Below are 20,378 nucleotides of genomic sequence, written 5' to 3' on the forward strand. Positions count from 1 at the left end.
CATTATCATGGGACTCAACAATGAGTACTAGAAGCAAAAAAACAGACTTTGCATTGGTTAAAATAGGCGAATTTGGGCTATTCTATATCCTCCTACAATGACAACGGTGGGGGTCGATAGGGGGCTCTGTGGATTTACGCGATTTTCATTTATACGTTGGTAAGTGATTTGACACACATCAAACATAACACTTAAAATGACCGGATTTCTCCTTTAAATCGACATGGAGGATTTTATTGTGTAAGGAAATAAACATGTGAGGCATATCTTTAAATCTTAACATCGGATAAATCAATAAATTGACTGATTAACTGAGCTGTGCATTTCTTGCAGTGTGTCTCATCTGTGACACATTGCCCTCAGTTTGAGGTGAAGTTTATACAGCTGTGACTGTGAGTACAGTCCCGTAGGAGTGTGCGAGAGTGTCAACTACGTGCATGTAGCAGTCTTTGTTCTTCCACTCACACCCCTTTGGAATAAGAAAATAAAGCGATGAAGGTCAGTCGGAGAGCAGACTGCCAAATATAGTCTCTGTGTTCATGTGAGGGCCAGACTCTGCCGAACGACAAGCCTGACTCTGACCATGCCCTGTAATTGAGGAGAAAATAAGGACAGAAATTATATGTTTATTTTTGACAACAATTTTAATCTTCTCTGCTCTCCTACTGAAAAAGAGACGCCCACAAAAGGCGCTGAGAATCAATCTCACAGAAGAACATAAGGGAGTTCTGCTCCCCCCCAATTCAATAAATGAAATTAATCAGGCAAATATGGGCTGCAGCATAATACATTTGATTCAAAGTCTAAATTAATAGCAAGGGTTGAGAGATGCTTAATTTCAGGTAAAACAAACTACCTGTTGCCTTATCAGCAGTATTTTGACTGTTATGAAGAAACTGAAAATAGAAACAAATATATACAGCAGCAATATTCAGAGTTATTGCAAGTCTGTTTTGGATCATTATTGTATCCCATCTATCTATAATGCATTATCGACAGATATGTGTGATTATTCCATCTATCTATAATGCATTATCAACAAATGTGTGTTATAGTGTTTCACATAAATAAAATGATAATAAGATCAAGCTCAGATTTAGTGAACTACCTCATGGAGACATGTAAGTCCAGTCCAAGTCTGCAAATATGTACTCATATCTCAAAGTCTCATCTTCAATGCTATAACTCTGAGAGACTGTATAATTGCAAGAGTTCAATTAACAGGGTCATGCATATTGGAAGTATCAAAAATATTATTGACGAAAAAGAACAAGATTCATTCCAAACAGGATTGAGCATTATATTCAATAGCTCATCAAACTGACCTATTTACATGACATTTGAGAGAAAATATCTGTTACTAAACAGGAATTTGTGTGTAGAACTTTAATTTGAGTGTTAGTTCCCACATTCATGAGAGCACTAAGATATTTTGGTAGTTGTATTTGAAATGTTGTTTAGCATATTTAACAGTTTTGGGGTATTTTCAAAAACTCTATTATTGTTCATTTCCCATTTCCTTTATAGAGGAAACAATCTTGCAACTTCCCCCTGCATATGACCCATTTTAATTCATTTTATTTGATGTGATAATCTTTTCTTTATTTTATTTAATGACTTGGTCCTTTCATTCTTCGCTTGTCTCTGTAGTTCAGTCTCTTTAACCATCAGTTAATGTCTGAAAAGGCAGTTAACTGCATTTAAGAATATTGAAAACAGAGAGAGGGTTGAAACCAGAACAATAAAATCTCAAATGAAAACCACAGACTCAGGCAGCTTAATTTCCTGATTTATGTGGCCGTATACTTGCTTTTTTGTTTTTTTCCCCTTCTGGAGGAAAACGCAGCTCTCCGTTTTATCGCTAGCAATTTTATTTAGGCTACAGTAGGCCTATAACTTAAAGGAGTCTTCAACATTTTTCAGCCCAAGGACCCCCCAGCTGAGAGAGAGATGTAGCAGGGACCCCTCCTCCCTACATTGCATACAATTGTGTTGCAGATTAAACCTTTTTATAGATTTCATAGATAGCTAAGCTTCATTGACTATCATCAGTGCTGTGTACATTTATGTGTTTTGTTCATTTCAGACATTTAACCACTTAAACCTTCAATACTTGGTACTTGATTTGCTCCTTTTCCCCCCTACACCAAACCTCTTTGCCGGGAATAGCGATCTACAAGAGCACAATGCCTTGCAGCGCTAGGCATTGTGAGCTTGTAGATCTGCTATTTTCGGCTAATGTTCCTCAGGATAGAGATGCCAGGGTTCAAGTGGTTAATGTAAAAAATAATATAAAAATACCTCTCACAAAGATTTTGCAGAGCCCCTGGAGTAACTCTGAGGACCCCCTAGGTGTCCCGGAGCCCCTGTTTAAGGGTATTTGAGGGGATGCTGCAGGTTACGGGGTAGCCAAGTTAGGCTACAGGTAGTCACCGTCTATCTGTAAATGATCATTCACACCCAGGCAGATTAAATTGAGAGACGGAAAGGAAACCCTATCATATCCCCTATACATCATCGTCAAAACAATGATAAATGTCGAACACACCAGTCAGTGGAATGGTGCCAGACTGGCATTCATGATGTTCTCAGAAATAATGGCCAAAATGGTGATTGATGAGGAATCCAACAGTGGTGTAAAGTAACTATGTACATTTACTCAAGTACTGTACTTCAGTACAATTTTGAGGATTTTTTACTTTACTGGAGTATTTCCAGTTTTCAGTACTTTTACTTCTACTCCACTAAATCTCAGAGGCAAATATTGTACTTTTTACTCCACTACAATTATTAGAAAACTTTAGTTACTAGTTACTTTGTAGATTTTGATTATTATTACAAATAATACATTAACCACTTCAGCTCTGTATACATTTCGACCATTTGAAAATATCCGATCTACAAGCTCACAATGCATTGCGATGCCAGGCTTTGTGAGCTTGTAGATCTGCTATTTTCAAAAAATAATACATTTTATACATTTGAAAATTGTGAAATGGGACATTCTGCATAACGATTACTTTTACTTTAGGTACCTTAAGATTTTTTGTAAACCAATACTTTTGTACTTTCACTCAAGTAAATACACTTTTACTTGTAACAGACTAATATTTCTACATTGCAGTAGGCCAATTGATACTTTTACTCAAGCAAAAATGTGAGTAGCCTACTTTTCCCACCACAGTGAGTGAAGCTGAAACGATGGCCCAAAAAACATGGTGATTGATGAGGAATCCATTCATACATTATCTTGAGCAAACGATCCGACTCCTTCTTCAACTACGGGGGAGGTGGGATGTCCTCTTTCACCCACCATCCAATCTCCATCCATTTGCCTCCCTCTTCTCCGTTTTTATTGCCTCTTAGGGGATCTTCAAAGAGCCCCTACCCTATAATTAGGGGGCGGGATCCCCGTCTCTCAAAACACTTCCCCGCGCTCCTTACCCAAGAGTTCTTCCAAAGTGTCCCGGGACTCAGTGCTGCGCTGCGTCTCCTCCAAACCTCACTCTCCTTTAGGATCTAGTTTCTCAGGGATGGCCGCATCTATTCTGGAGGTAGGGAATATATTTGTAAGTGACCTTTTTTCTACTTTTTTTCATCTCAAACTATCTTCCACTGTGACGCGATTGTGTTATTAAACTAACATCAAAGAGTTTCGCTGTTATATTATGCGTTTTGGAATTTGACTGTGCATTTTAATGTGCCACTGCCTGTGTATGGAATGATTTAAAATCATTATCCATCGGCTTGATTATGAGAAATGCTTCACTTAATATGTATAGGCTTATTTAAATATACCAAAATGTAGGTTAAACTGTTTAGAATGTGCTCTGAGTCTGTTACATTCATTGAACTTACCTTCACTGCTCAGTTTCGCACATCTCGGAATCAGCTAACAGGTTGCCTCCAAAGCCTTATGTCCACAGGTTACAGTTTGGTGAGCGTGATTCATTCCATAGCTTTTTGGGTACCGCTATACATCATTAGCTCTCTGATTAACCACTTAAACCCTATATGGTTGAGCGGGGTCCCCTCAGACTCTATACTAGAGTCTTTTCAGTTTTCTTTTGCCGATCTACAAGCTCACAACACGTTGCAACGCAAAGCCTTAGTTGTGAGCTTGTCGATCTGCTATTTTCAGCGAAAGCTTTCCCCACAATATGGGTGCTGGGGCCTGGGGTTTAAGTGGTTAATCGTAATTAACCAGCATACAGGAGTTAAAACAACAGGAGACAGGCCGAGTTGACCTCGGGCGCTTATTACTGCCTTTGCTTTATTGTAAATTCCATGCGCCTCCAGCCAGCCTGGTGCAGGTCATTGAGGATGGTTTAGTGTAGGCCTAGGCCAGGTCATCTGACCATGTGACCTGACCTGTATGGAGACTTTATGGTCTGTGTGCCTTTGTATCAAACTAGAGGTGAGGGTTAGTCCATTTAGACCGAGGCCGATTCTACAAATCCCTTCTAAATTTGTAGTTCTCACACTTTCTACATTTTCCAAAAAAAATGTTTTAAAAAATGCAGATGTACAAGCTTGCAGCGTGGCACGAAGTAACGTGCTGTGAGCTTGTAGATCTGCTATTTTTGGATAGCCAACGCAAAAATCTAAAACGACACAGATGCTTTCCCTGTTTTAAATGGAAATCTCACAGTGTCAGAGATTGATAGGCCGAATATAATGGCCTATTGCCTCATGGAAAGGTAAAACGTTAGATATAATATAGATTTAGGCCCAATACATAGCATTTATCTTCCTGATGAAACTTTTTATATAAAGAAACACATTTCTATATTACTCAAAAGTGTCAACTGTATACAGCTGAACTCATGAGCAGGCTACCAATTAGACTGTTGTGGATGTTTACAAGGAATACAACATTCCTTAATTTGACCAACATGGTGACTGACAGAAATACTTTAACATCAAAATCGTTGAGGAAAAAAACATAAGACAATGGCTAGACAGTTATAACACAGTGTGCCATTGTGGCGGGGCACAAACTTAGCATGCCGAACCATCTGCAATGCCATGGTGACCACCATGGTAACAAAACATGTCTGGCAAGCTGTCCTAAGAGTCTAGTAGCCGAGTATATCTGACACAATTGCTGATGCTGTGAGCAGCTTGTCTGTACAATACACAATCAGTCGACGCTAGATGGTTACAGTCACATGTTGTCCCAAACATGCAGGCTGTGTATGGGTTAGTTTTAAATAGTTATTTTTTAAGCGAAAAAAGTCTCTACAAGATGTAGCTTTTTAACAAATAGTAAACATCTGCTATTTTTTCTATTGGTCCCATTGGAGTATATAGGGCTTAAGTGGTTAAGCAAACACTGGAATCTCTGCAAAAATAAAGAGTACAAACAATAGACGGTGGTTTCAATGAAACAGAATCCCATGCAGATTCCTCCTTTGCTGAGCAGAGCAGAACTTCTCACAAGCGTAAACACACACAGCTCTAAATTGCCCCAACCACTTAGAAAATGGAGAGAGCAGGAGAAAAGCCGGCAGTGGCAGTTGAGACATACGTTTTTTATTAGAGTTGACACTGACAGCAGCGGCGGCGACCAGGAGCCATTTCCTGCAGACAGTCTAATTTTCTCTCTCTCTCCCCTCTCCTCCTCTTCCCCCCCAGGAAGAAGCACGCTATGGCTCCAGTCCTCTGGCTATGCTGACGGCTACCTGTAACAAGTTTGGCAGCACTAGCCCCATCAGGGATTCAGCCACACCTGGAAAAACCGGCAGCACCACTCCAGTCAAGAAGCCTTACGCCATGACCTCTGAACTTCAGTCCGCCAAGAACGGGCGAACCGCCGATGGCCAAGGCCTGACGGACTCCTACAGCGGCTCCTTTACCACAGCAGGAGGAGGAGGAGGCGGCGGGGGGCTCCTTACCCCCACCGGAACCCCCCCTCCTTCCTCGGGATGCTACACCTCCGAGTACAACCCTTTCTCTCACTCCTTCCAGACTTCCGTCTCCCAGGACCCTTCTCTCCTGGTGTCCAAGGCCCACGCCACGGCTGACTGCCTTACTAGCGTCTACACTTCCCTGGACATGACACACCCCTATGGCTCCTGGTACAAGGCTGGTATCCACCCTGGTATCACCACTGCCCCGGTCAACTCCACGTCATCATGGTGGGACGTCCACCCCAACTCTAACTGGCTGTCAGCAACACAGTCCCAGGCAGATGGGGGTCTTCAGGCCTCCCTTCAGCCTGTAGTCTCCCAGGCCTCGCTCAGCCCCCAGCTGTCCAGCTACAGCACCGACTTCACCCCCCTAAACCCGGCCCCTTACCCCTCTGTGGGCCTGGGCTCCTCCTCCCATCTCCTCCAGCCCTCACAGCACATGCTGTCTCAGGATATGTACAAGCCCAAGCCTGTGAACAGCGGCGGGCTGATAGAGAGCCCTATGGGCTTGAAGCCTGCAAGGGGCTCCGGGGGTTATGGTGGAAGCGGGACTCCTACCAGGTCCTCCTGTGACTGCCCCAACTGCCAGGAGCTGGAGCGTCTGGGGGCTTCGGCCGCGTCCCTGAGGAAGAAGCCGGTGCACAGCTGCCACATCCCCGGGTGCGGGAAGGTCTACGGCAAGGCCTCCCACCTCAAAGCCCACCTGCGCTGGCACACCGGCGAGCGGCCCTTCGTCTGCAACTGGCTGTTCTGCGGGAAGCGTTTCACCCGGTCGGACGAGCTGGAGCGGCACGTGCGCACGCACACGCGGGAGAAGAAGTTCACCTGCCTGCTGTGCAACAAGCGTTTCACGCGCAGCGACCACCTCTCCAAGCATCAGAAGACCCACTCGGAGGCCGCACTGCAGGCGAAAGGAGTGGCTGTGGAGGGCGAGGGGGACCCCAGGAGCGAGGAGACCGCAGACCTTAACAACGCCGCTGTGCCCTCTAATTCTGACCCAATCACCAACGGAGACGAGAAGACTGGCACAAGTAACGGTGTGGAGAACAACAGTGGACTGTTGGAGATCTGACTTCAGCCATTGACTTGATGTGTTGCCGTATAGGTTTTGCCTATAAATGAAGTACAAGAGACAATATTTGGTTTCAAGACTTCCAAAGGGAGCAAAAAGGACAATATTTGAGATTACTTTTATAATTACTAACTGAGCATGTTGCAGGTAGCAATCAGTTTACAATCTGTGGGCCACACACGTGCTCACAAGCATTCACTTTTCAAACTTGCAAGCATACACATGTGCATGCTCGTATGCATATATGCAAGCAAGCAAGCACAGACAGACTCAAACACACACGCACACATAGACATACTCGTGACACACACACACACACACACACACACACACACACACACACAAACATGCTGAAAAGTAAACACACTCTTGCATACATACAGTATAGCACACATATAGCAGTCTACACACATTTTCTGCATTTCAAATGAGACAAACCACTGGGGAAATTTAATCTGCCGAGGCAGGAGGAAAGAGCTCTGAAGCCGCAAGAGGAAAGTAGGTTTAGAAGCAAAGAGTTATGGTTAGTATGATGGAGTAGACGGAGCATTGCATGCTTTGAGAAAAATCTGATTTACAACTGTACTTTGACGCTTATTCATTATTCTTGTCAATGAACAGTCTTGAAAACTGTTTATTTTTGCAAAGAATTGAAGTTACGTTTTTTTCTTTACCCTTTTGTGCCCGTTTCTTCCTATGACTAATTTAATTTCATATTTACATAAAATAATCTAATTTATGTCTTAAATTATACACATGAAGATTATCTTACATCACACAGGAAATATTACCTGACAAACTGCAAGATAGTCAAAGCTGGCCATAAATAATTAATTAAATTAAGACTTTGTTTAATCTATTTATTGATTATACGTTGAAGTTGGTGCTACAGTATAGTGTTTGGAGATTTATTTATAGAGCTTGAAGTTAGATGTGTCTGTAAACTATTTCTATATAACCTTTTAATTGTGAATTTTCCACACCTGGCAAAGTAATGGTTAATAAGGGCTTCCCTTATTTTGTACATACTAAACATTTCCAAAGATTGAGATGTTGTTAGGTGTGTTATTTTTCTACTTTTTTGTGTGTATTTTCAATTTTTAGAAGCCTGTATAATGCTCAACAATGAAGGGAAGATAGCAATAATAACAGCAAATAAGTGTTGTTTCATTTTATAAGAGAGATCACAGATAAGTAAAAAGGTGGTATGTTGCTGTTCTTGTGTAATCTCAGCTGTTTTGCTGGATGTGAAATGCGTGTACAACAAACTGTAAATAGTGATAAAGCATGAACTTGGTAAAGATGGATTTGTTGTTTGAGTGTCATGGAGTGCAATGAACCATTTGTGGTCTTTTTAGAACATTATCAGGTGTTATTTTATCCTCTTACTGTATACACTATATTCTTAGTTGACCAGATCTGCCAAGGCCTTTTTTCCCGCTACGCCTAATAATTCAACAAAAATAGCCGATCTACAAGCTTACAACACATCACGTTGTGACGTGTTGTGAGCTTTTAGATGGACTACTTTAACCGAATGTTAGCCCCAGAATAGGGAGGCTATGGGTTCATTTGGTTAATATCCGAGGCCCAAGAGATAATCTTTTAGAGCAGTTCCACTCGAAGACGCCACAGAAAATCAAAAGCAGTAGTGCATTCACCACTAAGTTGAATCCCAACCACTCGACACTCACTCACTCACGCACGCACGCACTCACTCACTCACTCACTCACTCACTCACTCACTCACTCACTCACTCACTCACTCACTCACTCACTCTTCATATCTCACTGCATTTCCACCTCATACGGCCAACCAAATACCTTCATTATCTTTTGCGGCACAAACAAAGCTGTCCGCTGAGGTGAACTCTTGGTTCCACACAATGACCCCTTTCAGAGAGCCACTGTAGTTACACTCCAGACAATTACTCTGCTCTCCAGCTTGAGAGGGGTAATTATTGCGAGCGATGCTCCGGCAGAGTCAGTGGAGGAGAGAAGAGGGGATTAGGTGAGGGGAGTAGCGGTTGTATTGTTTATTGAGGGAGGCGGTCAAACAAAGGGTCCCAATTAAGGCAAGATACTGGACGAAAGACCTGATGTACTAATGCAGAGGAGACGCTGAGCTGTGGCCAGCAGGCAGACATTACATTCTGACAGAAAGGCTTTTCTTTGAAGTTAACTCTCAGTCTGCTTTGGCACGTACCCATTGTTTGTGTTTGTTTGTGAATTTGAATCCCAACAGGTGCAATACTGTTAGATGTATTTAAACCCAGATTACTGATTACTGATTACTGCCAGTCTTACTGTTTAGAATATAGAAAAAATTGCAATAATATAAAAACTGTAGGTTTCTATGCACCCTCCAATAGATAGCCTGTGCGTGTGTGGTGGTGGGGGGGGGGGGGGGGGGCAGACAAATAAAAATAAAATAAAGTAAATATAATAATATAAAATAACTGACAAGGAATTTAAAAGACATTTAGTTATATTAACCTCAGCTGTTAGTATGGTAACCTTACTTCAATATACTATACTGGGTTACATTAAGAGGCATACCCAGGCTGTTATTTGGTGAAACATTATACATGGTGCAGTGTCATAATAATTCATATTATTATATGTCTGCAATGAATAACAATTCTATCTGTTAAAGGCTTAAAGGCTATATATATTTAGTGAACATATCTATTTATTTTAGCTATTTATTTATTTCTTTTAAATTGGAATTTCTTGAACATTAAAAAAAAAATCACCTATAATGACCCAAAATAGGCATGTCAGGCTGAAAGTGGTAAAAAAGAAAGAAAGAAAGAAAGAGAGAGAGAGAGATTCCTCTTTGCAGAAGCACTGACATCACGGTAGACCTGTACTTCATGGAACCCCCCTAGAGCTACTGCCTCTCCTGTCGTAACATTTACACTTCCCAGGCTGCATGGTTCCAATTTAGGGCTTCTAATGAGCTGTAGTTGAGGTCAATTTATATAAAACGTCCCGGGGCCGACTCTGTCATCATGGACTGACATGTTTACGGTAGTCTGAAGTGGGCGCGCGGTCGAGTCCACAACATAAAAGGCAAACGGGGGGAATGGGGTATGGCTAGGGCGTGTCAGGCTTGTGAGTGAGGGTGGGGGGTAAGGGGATGGTCAGTGGCTTTTAAAACCTCTCCTGCTACTGGTATTTTGCTGCCCTTTTTTATGCTGGCCTCAGCCGTGGTGTAACCTTAACTTTATTTTTACTTTTTTATTTAGAAAGCCAGGAAACATTAAGTGTTGCTTCAAATAAGGTCATATAAAGATAAATATACATACTGTGACACATAGGAGCAAAACCAGAATCTGGACAATCGGTTCCATATGGTTTGACCACTCTCGTCCAACATTTAGAGACTGGGAAAATGGGACGCGTGCTTGACTCTGAAGAAGACGCTAGGCTAAACGTCAGTCACTGTCACCCCTGCAATAAATGTGCAGACTTAATGAGCACTCAAGTGTCTTACTTTGGGTATTTTTTGTTGAAGTATCCAGGTAAAAATATGTTTTTCCTTGTGATTGGTTATATATTACAGAAAATGTTTGCTCATATCCCTGTACAGTAGGCAACGTAGAGCGAGCTGCTGAAGGCCAGGATAAGTTATAAAATTCCAAAAACGTCCTGTTAAATCCATCACACAGCCCATTTCCTCACCAACAAACACAAAGACTTTATTACATAACATTCAATCAAGGTCTGTTTGGTTTAAGCCCTTCTCTAACACTTGATGAGTAACACAAACTTATGCTTTTCGTTAACAAATGACCTCAGAGGTTATGAACTCGCTGAGACACTCGGATCTGGCTCCACATCGGCCCGGCGCTCTCAAAGGCCACAAAATGAGAGTGAGAGAGAGAGAGAGAGAGAGAGAGAGAGAGAGAGAGAGAGAGAGAGAGAGAGAGAGAGAGAGAGAGAGAGAGAGACAGACAGACAGACAGACAGACAGACAGACAGACAGACAGACAGACAGACAGACAGACAGACAGACAGACAGACAGACAGAGATAGAGAGGGAGATATAGAGAGAGATATAGAGAGAGGGAGAGCGAGAAAGAGGGAGAGAGAGAGAGGCACAGATCGGGATGTGTTAAAACAAATGCTAATCAATATCCTTTTTCCTGCCATTATCTTCTCCTAAACGAACAGCCACAATGGATCGGTCTGTCACGGCCACAGGCATGGGTGCCTTCTTCCCCACGGCCCTGGGGTGAAATAGGACTGAAGGGGAGGCTTTAAAGGCAGGACAAAGGCACAGGTGTCTGCAGGTGTGACTGGGGCTCTGTGGCTGGGTGGGGGAAGAAAGGAAAGAGAATGTTCAGTGTGCCTGGAGGCTCTGTGGCAAAACAAAAAAAGCAAGATAAGGTGGAGAGGGGGAGAAGCTTGACCTGAGTGAACCTCAACATAACCTGGAGATCAGTAGAGGTCATCCGAGATAAAGAACAGGGGGTATAAAGGAAGACATTCAGGAGAAGTGAGGTGAAAAGGTTAAACTCTCCTGCAGATTGCAGGTTTGTGTATTGCGCCTAGCATAGATATCCTTTATATTTGCCGTCACATAGCCGGAACGGTTCAAACACAAATGTCTACTGTACATTATTGTTAAGTATAATGGGGTGTGCCTCAGCAATTAGGTGTGGGTTTGAATCTGGCGAAGGCTATAATCCCACATGTCATCAAGTCAAATTCTTTGGCCAATAAAAGTTACCGACTCTCTTCTTCCTATGTGTCTTCATTGTGCATCTCAAACATAAAAAAAGATTTGTCTATACAGAAGATGCCTGTCCTTTCTGCTTGTACAGTTCTGATTTCCTCTGCCAATGTTGTACAGGGTACATTGCTGTACCCTGTATTGCCATTCATGTTCAACAGTTCTGCAGTGCTATTTGTAGTTATGGTCACTTATACTGCTAGCACTATTTTTAATGGCACTCCTCTTACTGCAAGATGCACCAAATGCACCACTAAATGAGACCATTTTGTTTATAGGAACTGTGGGAGGGTTGTGGGTGCCTCTGTGCCCCTTTAAAAAGATAATATGCTTCCCATTTAATGGCGTCCGGATGACAAATTGCTTCCAGGGGAAAATGAAGTTAAGAAAATTGCATGTGTGACACTTACAAACATATTCACTCAGACATAGTCAGACCCAAGTTCTTTGACATCTATAATTCACTTACGCACAACCATAGGTCATAGGTGCATTGAGAAAGAATTCCACTTTGCTCCTGAGGCAATCATTTAAAGAATTCCTGATGTAACTTCCATGACAATGTCACAATTCTTTCTTGCATCCAGTGCAATGCATTGCATTGATTATCATATCAATGCAAAGACAACACACATTTCCCAACTGAAGTTAACCACTTTAAGTCCTATAATTAGTCATACATCGAAAAGAGAAAATAGCTGATCTACATCACAACGTGTCACAATGCGACATGTTGTGCACTTGTGGGACTGCTATTATTGCTATTTAAAAATAAAATGAATACAAACGTAAACATTTTTGTTAAATGTTAACATTTTTCACCTATAATGACATGCCCAAAATAGGAACACCAGGTTGACAGTGGTCAAACCCAGAAGACGGAATATGCAAGGTTACATGAGGGAATCTATAGTAGGAGCACAGGAGGCTGGTATGGTTTATTTAATTTCAACCTCAATGGAAAATCTTATTCATTGACAAGAGACATAGGTTTATACACTGTGACGGCACAGAGCAAATAGCTCTTGGAAAAACACTTAGAAGATTGGTGCCCATTACAACCTAATACCCTTACAAATATATAGAGCACCCATAAACTGTTCTTTCCTTTTGAAAATGCTTACTATCCTGATGGTATTCTGATTGACATAAAGCCCAAACCATCCTTGTTTTTCTTTTTTCAGCTCAAGCCACTAAATACTTCCTTGGAACATTTAAAGGGAAGGGATTTAAGAGAGACAGAACAGTGAGGGGAGTGAAGAAAGAAATACAAACCTCTCAGCTAAATAAGAAAAAATGGTAGAGAAAACACAATGATATATTTGGCATTAAGAGCACAGTGGCGAGTGAGAACACAAATCTGGAGTGTTGATTTAACTCTGGAAGTGTACAAAAGGACCACTTTTTGTCAAATGAAAACTCTGCATTTTACTGTACACCGCCAACAAAACAAGGGATTAGGATTTGTGTAAATTGAACAAGGAAATAGAGGAAGTTAGACATAGAGGAAAAGTTGGAGGGAGACAGAGAGAGAGAGAGAGAGAGAGAGAGAGAGAGAGAGAGAGAGAGAGAGAGAGCGAGAGAGAGAGAGAGAGAGAGAGAGAGAGAGAGATGTAAACACAGAGAGACACACACAGATATATAGATAGACAGAGAGAGAGGGTGATAGAGAGAGGGAGAGAGAAAGAGATAGAGCAATAGGGAAAGAGAGCAATAGAGAAAGAGAGAGACAGAAACACAGAGAGAGAGAGAGAGAGAGAGAGAGAGAGAGAGAGAGAGAGAGAGAGAGAGAGAGAGAGAGAGAGTTAAAATGAAGTTAGAGGAGTGAGTGATTTGGGTTGGAAGCGGGAGCACAGAGTCGGGGTTGGCAGGGTTTTCGGTGGAGGAGTGTGGTGGTTCAGAAGTCCTCCAGCGCGAGGCGCCAGTGTGTCCGGCGGGGGCCCTGACCATGAGCTGCCTCACCCCCCCGGAGCCACGGCCACAAACCCCTCCTCCCTCCCCCCCTCCCTCACCGCCAGCATCACCACCCATCCAACCCCAAACCCACTGGCAGGCAGCGCTTCACTGCTGCTGCTGCTGCTGCCGTTGCATGTTTATTTAATATTCAGAAGAAATTGAAATATCTTTGTGGGTTAACGCACATATATACACAGTTACATATGCACGCTTGCATAGACACACACACACACACACACACACGCACGCACGGACGCACACAGAGACAGACAGACACACACACACACACACACACACACACACACACGCATGCATGCTAGCACACACGTACATTTGTGCAACACAAACACACACTGACACACGCACATGCGCGCACACATGCACTTACGCATGCACTTACCCATGCACACATGCACGCATGCACACACACACACACACACACACACACACACACACACACACACACACACACACACACACACACACACACACACACACACACACACACACACACACACACACACATGCTGCCATTTCTGCCACACCAAATATAAATAAATAAAGTAAAATACTAATATTCTCTTGATCTGCAGCCAAGAATAGAGAGAGAAAATCATTCTCTTCTCTGTGTTTTCAGAGGCTTGGTAGGAGAGTGAAGGGCTGAGGCTGCATGGAGCCTAAACAGGCAGCAATATGTCTCACACAAAGCACTCAGCAACAACAAACACCTCCCATGTGACAGCAAGTAAACAGTGTCAATGTGGGAAAATTAAAACTAGATATTTCATTGCCGAGGTAGTCTTGAATGTAACATAATGCATTATGGGTAAACAGATGGATGGATTCATATGTCCTATGTGAAAGATAAAGCATTTATTATGTTTGGCAGCCCGGAAATAGCAATGAGATTGATCTTTTACAATGAACCCATGGACATTACAGAGCAGTGGTTTTCAAAGTGAGGGCCACAGCCCTCAGCGGGGGCCGCCTGGGGGCGACAGTGGGGCCAATTGGAAAGGAGAGGAAAATGGAAAAATAAATATATATAAATATTCATTTCAATTCAAATTAAATTCATAAGCTTGTTGGCATCCCTATTTTGGTCATGTCATTACTGTCAAAAATATCCAACATTTTCCAAATATTTTCAAAACTGTAAAAAACTAACCGTGAAAATAGCATCGTGTTACGCTGCAAGCTATTTTCGCAATTTTCATTAGTATTATTATTTTTTAAGCCATTCCGCAGCCAGAGGCTATGGCTGTTTGGGGGTCCCTGGCATGTAAGCGTTTGGGAACCCCTGCTACATAGCACTGACTGAGACTGAGCAGTCAATGGCTGTTAAGGAAAGAGGTGTTTGTGGGGTGTTTGATGAGAAAATGTGCTTGCAAGCCGTATCCGGTGTGTGTTTGCGTGTGGGATACATACGTGCATGCATGGATGTGCCTATATGTACGCATGCATGCTTTGTCTGTGCGCATGCGGGCCCATAATGACTCTCTGATCATTACAGAGCAATTCTTTCAGACAGAAATCCCTTAAACAGCCTTGGTTTTGGACTTCATGCTACCCCCCCTTCTGTCTCCTCTCTCCTCAACAGCCACCAACCACTGCTGCCGCCAAAAATAACACAGGAGCGCCACTCGAACCCGCGCCTCACCACAGCGCAGCCTGGCCGCAAGAGACGGATCAAAACACACACAAAAAAGGAAACACATCATATTGGGGAGGGAGGGAAAAGAGCATTCATATAGCTCCATGCTTGAAGATATCTACTGATGATTTTGGCAACGAAGGAACCACACATACTCACACTGAGCCAAGATGGGGAAAATGGAGGAAGGGAATAAGTGTGCATGAGTGTGTGCGTGCGTGCGTGTGTGTTAGTGTGTGGCGCACACGCATGAATGAATCTTCTGCACACACGCATGTGTTCACATGACTGTACGTGCACATTTTGGATGAAGCATGACTGCTTAGACAGTGCACATTTAATATTCCTGTCAGTAATTTAACACTAGCACAGGGGGAAAGAAACTGACAAAGGTACATGATCACATTAAAGGTCGATAAATTAGGGCCTTCAGCCTGCACATGTTACTCTGGCAGACAAAGCAAATTAGCACTGAACGTTTGAATAATGAGTAGGAGGGGTATATGCCCTTGTCACAAATAAATCATGCCCCTGTGATGGGAGGTTTGGGAGTTTGACTTGGGAAATGTAACTTCACTCATTGTCAGGGCCTTTTCACTTTGTGTCAGTGGAAGAAGTAGGCTACTCAGATTTTTTATTTTAGTAAAAGTAGCAATACCACAAAATACTCTGTAATCAATTTAACTTGAGTAAAACTGCTAAAGTATTATCAAAATATACTTAAAGTGTCAACGGTAAAACTACTCATTATGCAGAATGTGCCAATTGACAAGTTTTGAGTTTTTAATTTTGTCAAACTATTTTCAAAATAGCCGATCTGCATCGCATTGCAATGCATTGGGAGCTTGTACAGTATATCGGCTATTTTAGAATAAATGAAGTAGGCCTATAAGATAGGGCTTAACTGGTTAATGTAGTATTGTTTTGTAATACAATTCTAAATCTACAAAGTTACTTGTAACTAGGTTTTCAAATATTTGTAAAAGTGTACAAAGTACAATATTTGCCTCAGAGATGTAGTGGAGTAGAAGTATCGAAAGATAGACATACTCAAGTAAAGTAAAAGGACCCCACAATTTCACTTAAGTACAGTACTTTACTTGAGTAAATGTACTTAGTTACTTTCCACCATTGCTTTGTGTTACGTTTGGCCAAAGATGCTAATCCACACTGACACAGTTTCCAGTGAATGAATGTGTGGCATTTGTTCTAGCTCTGTTTCAACAGTTGGGCCAGTAGCGGTTCATGAACATGAGCAAACAGTCATGAGATTAATTGATCAACCACAGGAGCAAAAAATTGAAAGGTGGAAATATAATTATTTTGTACAATTACTGCCACCTTAATTTACATTTACATGAGTCAAAATAAGAGTAGTCTAGAGTAAACAATTATCTCAGGTGAAAGAGTAGCTCCTTAAAAAACATAATAATGAGGGAATATCGTAATTCATATTTTTTATCATGGATGAAGTATTTTTTGACCGAATTTCCAAGGGCTAGTTAGGGCTTAGTTGATTCCCAAGGCCACTAAATATCTATCCACCGAAAAAACTGAAGAATCTACAAGCTCACAACACGTTGCAGGGAGCTTGTAGATTGGCTATCTTTGCCGAATACTGTACACTTCAGAAGAGTGATGCTAGGGTTCAAGTATAGTCAGTTGGAGGATGTATCCTTTTTTTGTGGCTCATATCAACAAACCTATACAGTATGGGTTATAAGTTGTAAACTCCAGAATAGCTTACTGTAAATGTCAGGACTCATTATAAGGTCCACTTTTCTTAGGATCTCAGGGGGAGACACAAACTCTCATAAAAGTATATGAGGCAAAGGAGTCATAAATATATGTCCTTCATCTGTAGTACAATTTATTATCTAAACATTCTTGTCCAGAGCGACTTACAAAATGCAAGATCAGAGTAAATGGCTTGAACCCTAGTCAACAAACATGGTAAATGGTAGATACTGTAGAGTGCCAAGAAAATAATGAATTGTTACAAAGTAACGAGGATGCAGGTAAACAACAAACCCAGTATCTGTGTAAACATGCTATGTAAATAAATAACAATAAAATAATAAAAATAGAATAGGCGACAAGAAGTGATACAAGTTGACAGGTGCTATAGGGGTGAAATAGCATAACCTAATTAAATTAAGTACATTTTATGTGTTTTCATCTCTGTCATTATATGTTTATTAAAGTACTGATTTAGAGCCTAGGATGTGACAATACCAAGGTCATAATTTCATCTCTTTATCTCTAATGAACCTATGTCATATTATGCCATACATAAAGAATGGTAAGCCCCACCAAATCATAAAAACACAAGCCTACGTCCACATATTAACTTTTATAATTATAATGGGCAGCAAACAAAATGATTAAGATCATCCTGTCACCATTTCAGTTCATGGTGTATATCACAAATACCAGGAACCCTTGAGGCCCAAGAGGAACTGAGGCCCCAAAAGAAAGGCCCCTCGGTAGAGTAAGTCAATGACTGACTGTCGCCCTCTTGAGGGTCAATTTGATCATAGCACTATCTGAATTTGGCTCAAAGCAAATAAATGCATTAGTCTTAAGTAGCCAAATTCAAGTGCAACATAGATACATGTTGCAAACATAAAGCACAATGGCCATTGTCATGACTTGTTAGTACCCAAAGCAACTTTGGGTACTAAGAAAAGTGATATATAAGTCTGATGTATTGTTTAGGCTAAAACATATATTCTCCTAGTAGACCAAAAGTTCCAAAGTCTGGGGGCCCGGGTTAGGCAGCCTGGCCTGGCGAAAGCCTGCCCTCCGAGGAGCACTTTTAAAATGTTCTCTTCTTTTTTTGTTCAGATGTGCTGTAATCGACTCTATCCCAGCTGGCGAGACCAAGACCTTCACATGTAATGGGATGGAGGGTCAGTTTGTCACTGTTGTAATTGTGAACCATTGTTTCACGGGAAAATATTGAAACCATTTCAACTCGGAAGCACCCGCTGGTGAAGCGTACATTTTCCACTGCATTTTCTCTGATAATGTCCAAGGTCTCACTCTCACGAAGGATTTCAATATGGTCAATGATAGTCTTTTTTGATTCAATATTGATTGAAAGGTTAAAGGTTTTGTCTGAATTGACAAGTAACTAGGGCAAAACTTGTTTTCAAACCATTCAAACCTTAGTTGGCTGACAGTTAAATCAGTGGCTGTAATCTTTCAAGGTAATCGGTCTGATTAGAGTAGTGGAGGTATAAGCAGAAGTCCCTGCATCACACGTGGGTTACTATAGACACTGGCCCAAAACAGACAGGAATGGAAATCTTGCGCAACATGCAACCCAGCATGAAGGGCAGTATGTAAGTAAGTAATAAATTGCAGTCTCAGTGTACTATATTTCTCAGTAGAATTTTACCTCTCTCTCTACATCTATATATATACAGTATATATGTAGGAATTGAGGTGCCCTGGTGTCTCACAGAGTAAGGATATGTTCACACTATCCACCTTTTGGATAAAATAGGCACTGCCCCCCTCATTCTCCTGCCTTTCCTGTCTCTCTGTTCATTGTCCTGCGTGCATGTGCCTTTTGCACATGCATTCTGCCACTATGACCTCAATTAAGTGCTACTATTTGTAGTCTTACTTACTGTGTGGTAGACAAACATTCATGTCCGATGATAATGTAGTTAATGTACTTGATTGATATTAGATGCCATAGATCCATTTGTCTTTGGAAGTGAAAAAAAGATGTGCCTGTATTTTGTTTGTTGAAATAGTTGATGAGATTAGGAAGAGATTTTGGAGCTCAGAGAATCACTCGTAATTGTGGAAAATCAGCGATTTAGCATATTGCATATATTGCATATTGCATTGCTTGGCCTCCGTATTGCTGCTTGCTGCTATATTTTTTTAATATAGTACAGTATGCAGTGATGTCCAGCCCCTAACTTCCGAGAACTAGTGTGTGTGCATGCAGCATTTAAAAGTGGCCACAACTATCAGTCTCCTCTGGCTGTCTGTACGTATTACAGTGCAGTTTGTCGTGACCTGATACATTTTAAAATAACTGTTGTATTTTGGGATAACAGGTGAGAAAACAACATATTATTTACCCAAGGAACACAAACTATATTTACTCTTGTCATCTTCGCTGTTTTTCTCTACATTTGTTTAATAATAATAATAATAATAATAATACAAACAATTTATACAGCTTTTCTGGGTACTCAAAGTCGCTTTACAAAACAACAAAAATAAAAAACCTTTATTAGGAAACTAGTTCAAAGGTTAAAAGCTATAGAAGTAAAGGTAAAAAGGGGGGATGGGATTGGGTAGGGCCAATAGGAACATTGTATTTTATTGTGAACTGTTTTATTTATTGAATTCAAGTGTATGATATAAAATTAATGAACAAAACACATACTGCAGGTTGCCACATTACCTTTGCTTTTGAAAATGTGTCTTCTGTGAAGTTTATTGTAGTGTGTGTTACTACCATAACTAACTAGTGTAGTGTAGGCTTAGTGTTATCTCACATTTATTGAGTTTCATTAAGGAAGTGAAGGAGTTTCATTGAGGAAGGAAATCTCACATGCAGAGTTTTAGTCAGAGTATCTTGAAATACACCTGAGCTTTAGTTTTAACCCTTTCTTGGATGCAAGTTTTGAAGAATCAGCCATTAAGATCAGAGATGTCTTAACCACTTTCACCATGGTGTCTCAATTTGTCAAGTCATTATAGGCAAAAATTAAAACAATAATAATCCTACTATAAATGCACAAAATCTCTGTCTGTCCATCAGTGTGTGTGTGCGTGCGTGTGTGTGTGTCTGTAGTTCACGTATCTCGAGAACCGTCCTACTTCAAATTTGTTGTGCGCGTCGCTGGCGACTCGAGGGGAGTGCTGTGCCCGGCGTCGAGTAGGTTGGATTGGCAGTTGTCCACAACCACTTAATACAACCGATACGCCATATTCTTTGAGACACACATCCGGGGATTTGACCAATAAGCACCTTTGTTTGGCCCGATTTTGGAACAGCTGACGTTTTTTTGG

At 41.4% G+C, this 20,378-nt stretch overlaps 1 protein-coding gene across 3 annotated transcripts; it reads left to right on the top strand.

Annotated features, from left to right (window-relative positions):
* Nucleotides 1-3,456: 3,456 nt before the first annotated feature.
* sp7 (Sp7 transcription factor) lies at nt 3,457-8,288 on the top strand. Of its 3 annotated transcripts, none has more exons than XM_084061292.1 (2): nt 3,457-3,554; nt 5,638-8,288. In XM_084061292.1, the coding sequence occupies exons 1-2, from the start codon at nt 3,534-3,536 to the stop codon at nt 6,982-6,984; spliced, it is 1,368 nt and encodes a 455-aa protein (XP_083917418.1). In that variant the 5' UTR covers nt 3,457-3,533; the 3' UTR covers nt 6,985-8,288. The 3 variants fall into 3 exon arrangements, with proteins under 3 accessions (XP_083917418.1, XP_083917417.1, XP_083917419.1); XM_084061291.1 differs by having other exon boundaries at nt 3,468-3,569; XM_084061293.1 differs by having other exon boundaries at nt 3,494-3,569; nt 5,642-8,288.
* Nucleotides 8,289-20,378: the final 12,090 nt, after the last annotated feature.

The sequence above is a fragment of the Gymnoscopelus microlampas genome (assembly GCF_963454915.1).
Source record: "Gymnoscopelus microlampas genome assembly, chromosome: 7".
Taxonomy (NCBI): Eukaryota; Metazoa; Chordata; class Actinopteri; order Myctophiformes; family Myctophidae; genus Gymnoscopelus; species Gymnoscopelus microlampas.

Bases quoted from the DNA above. Each gene is read 5' to 3' on its own strand.
- sp7 (XM_084061291.1), top strand. From the start codon at position 3,534: ATGGCCGCATCTATTCTGGAGGTAGGGAATATATTT. The intron at 3,570-5,637 runs GTAAGTGACCTT...CTTCCCCCCCAG, and splicing joins TGGAGGTAGGGAATATATTT to GAAGAAGCACGCTATGGCTC.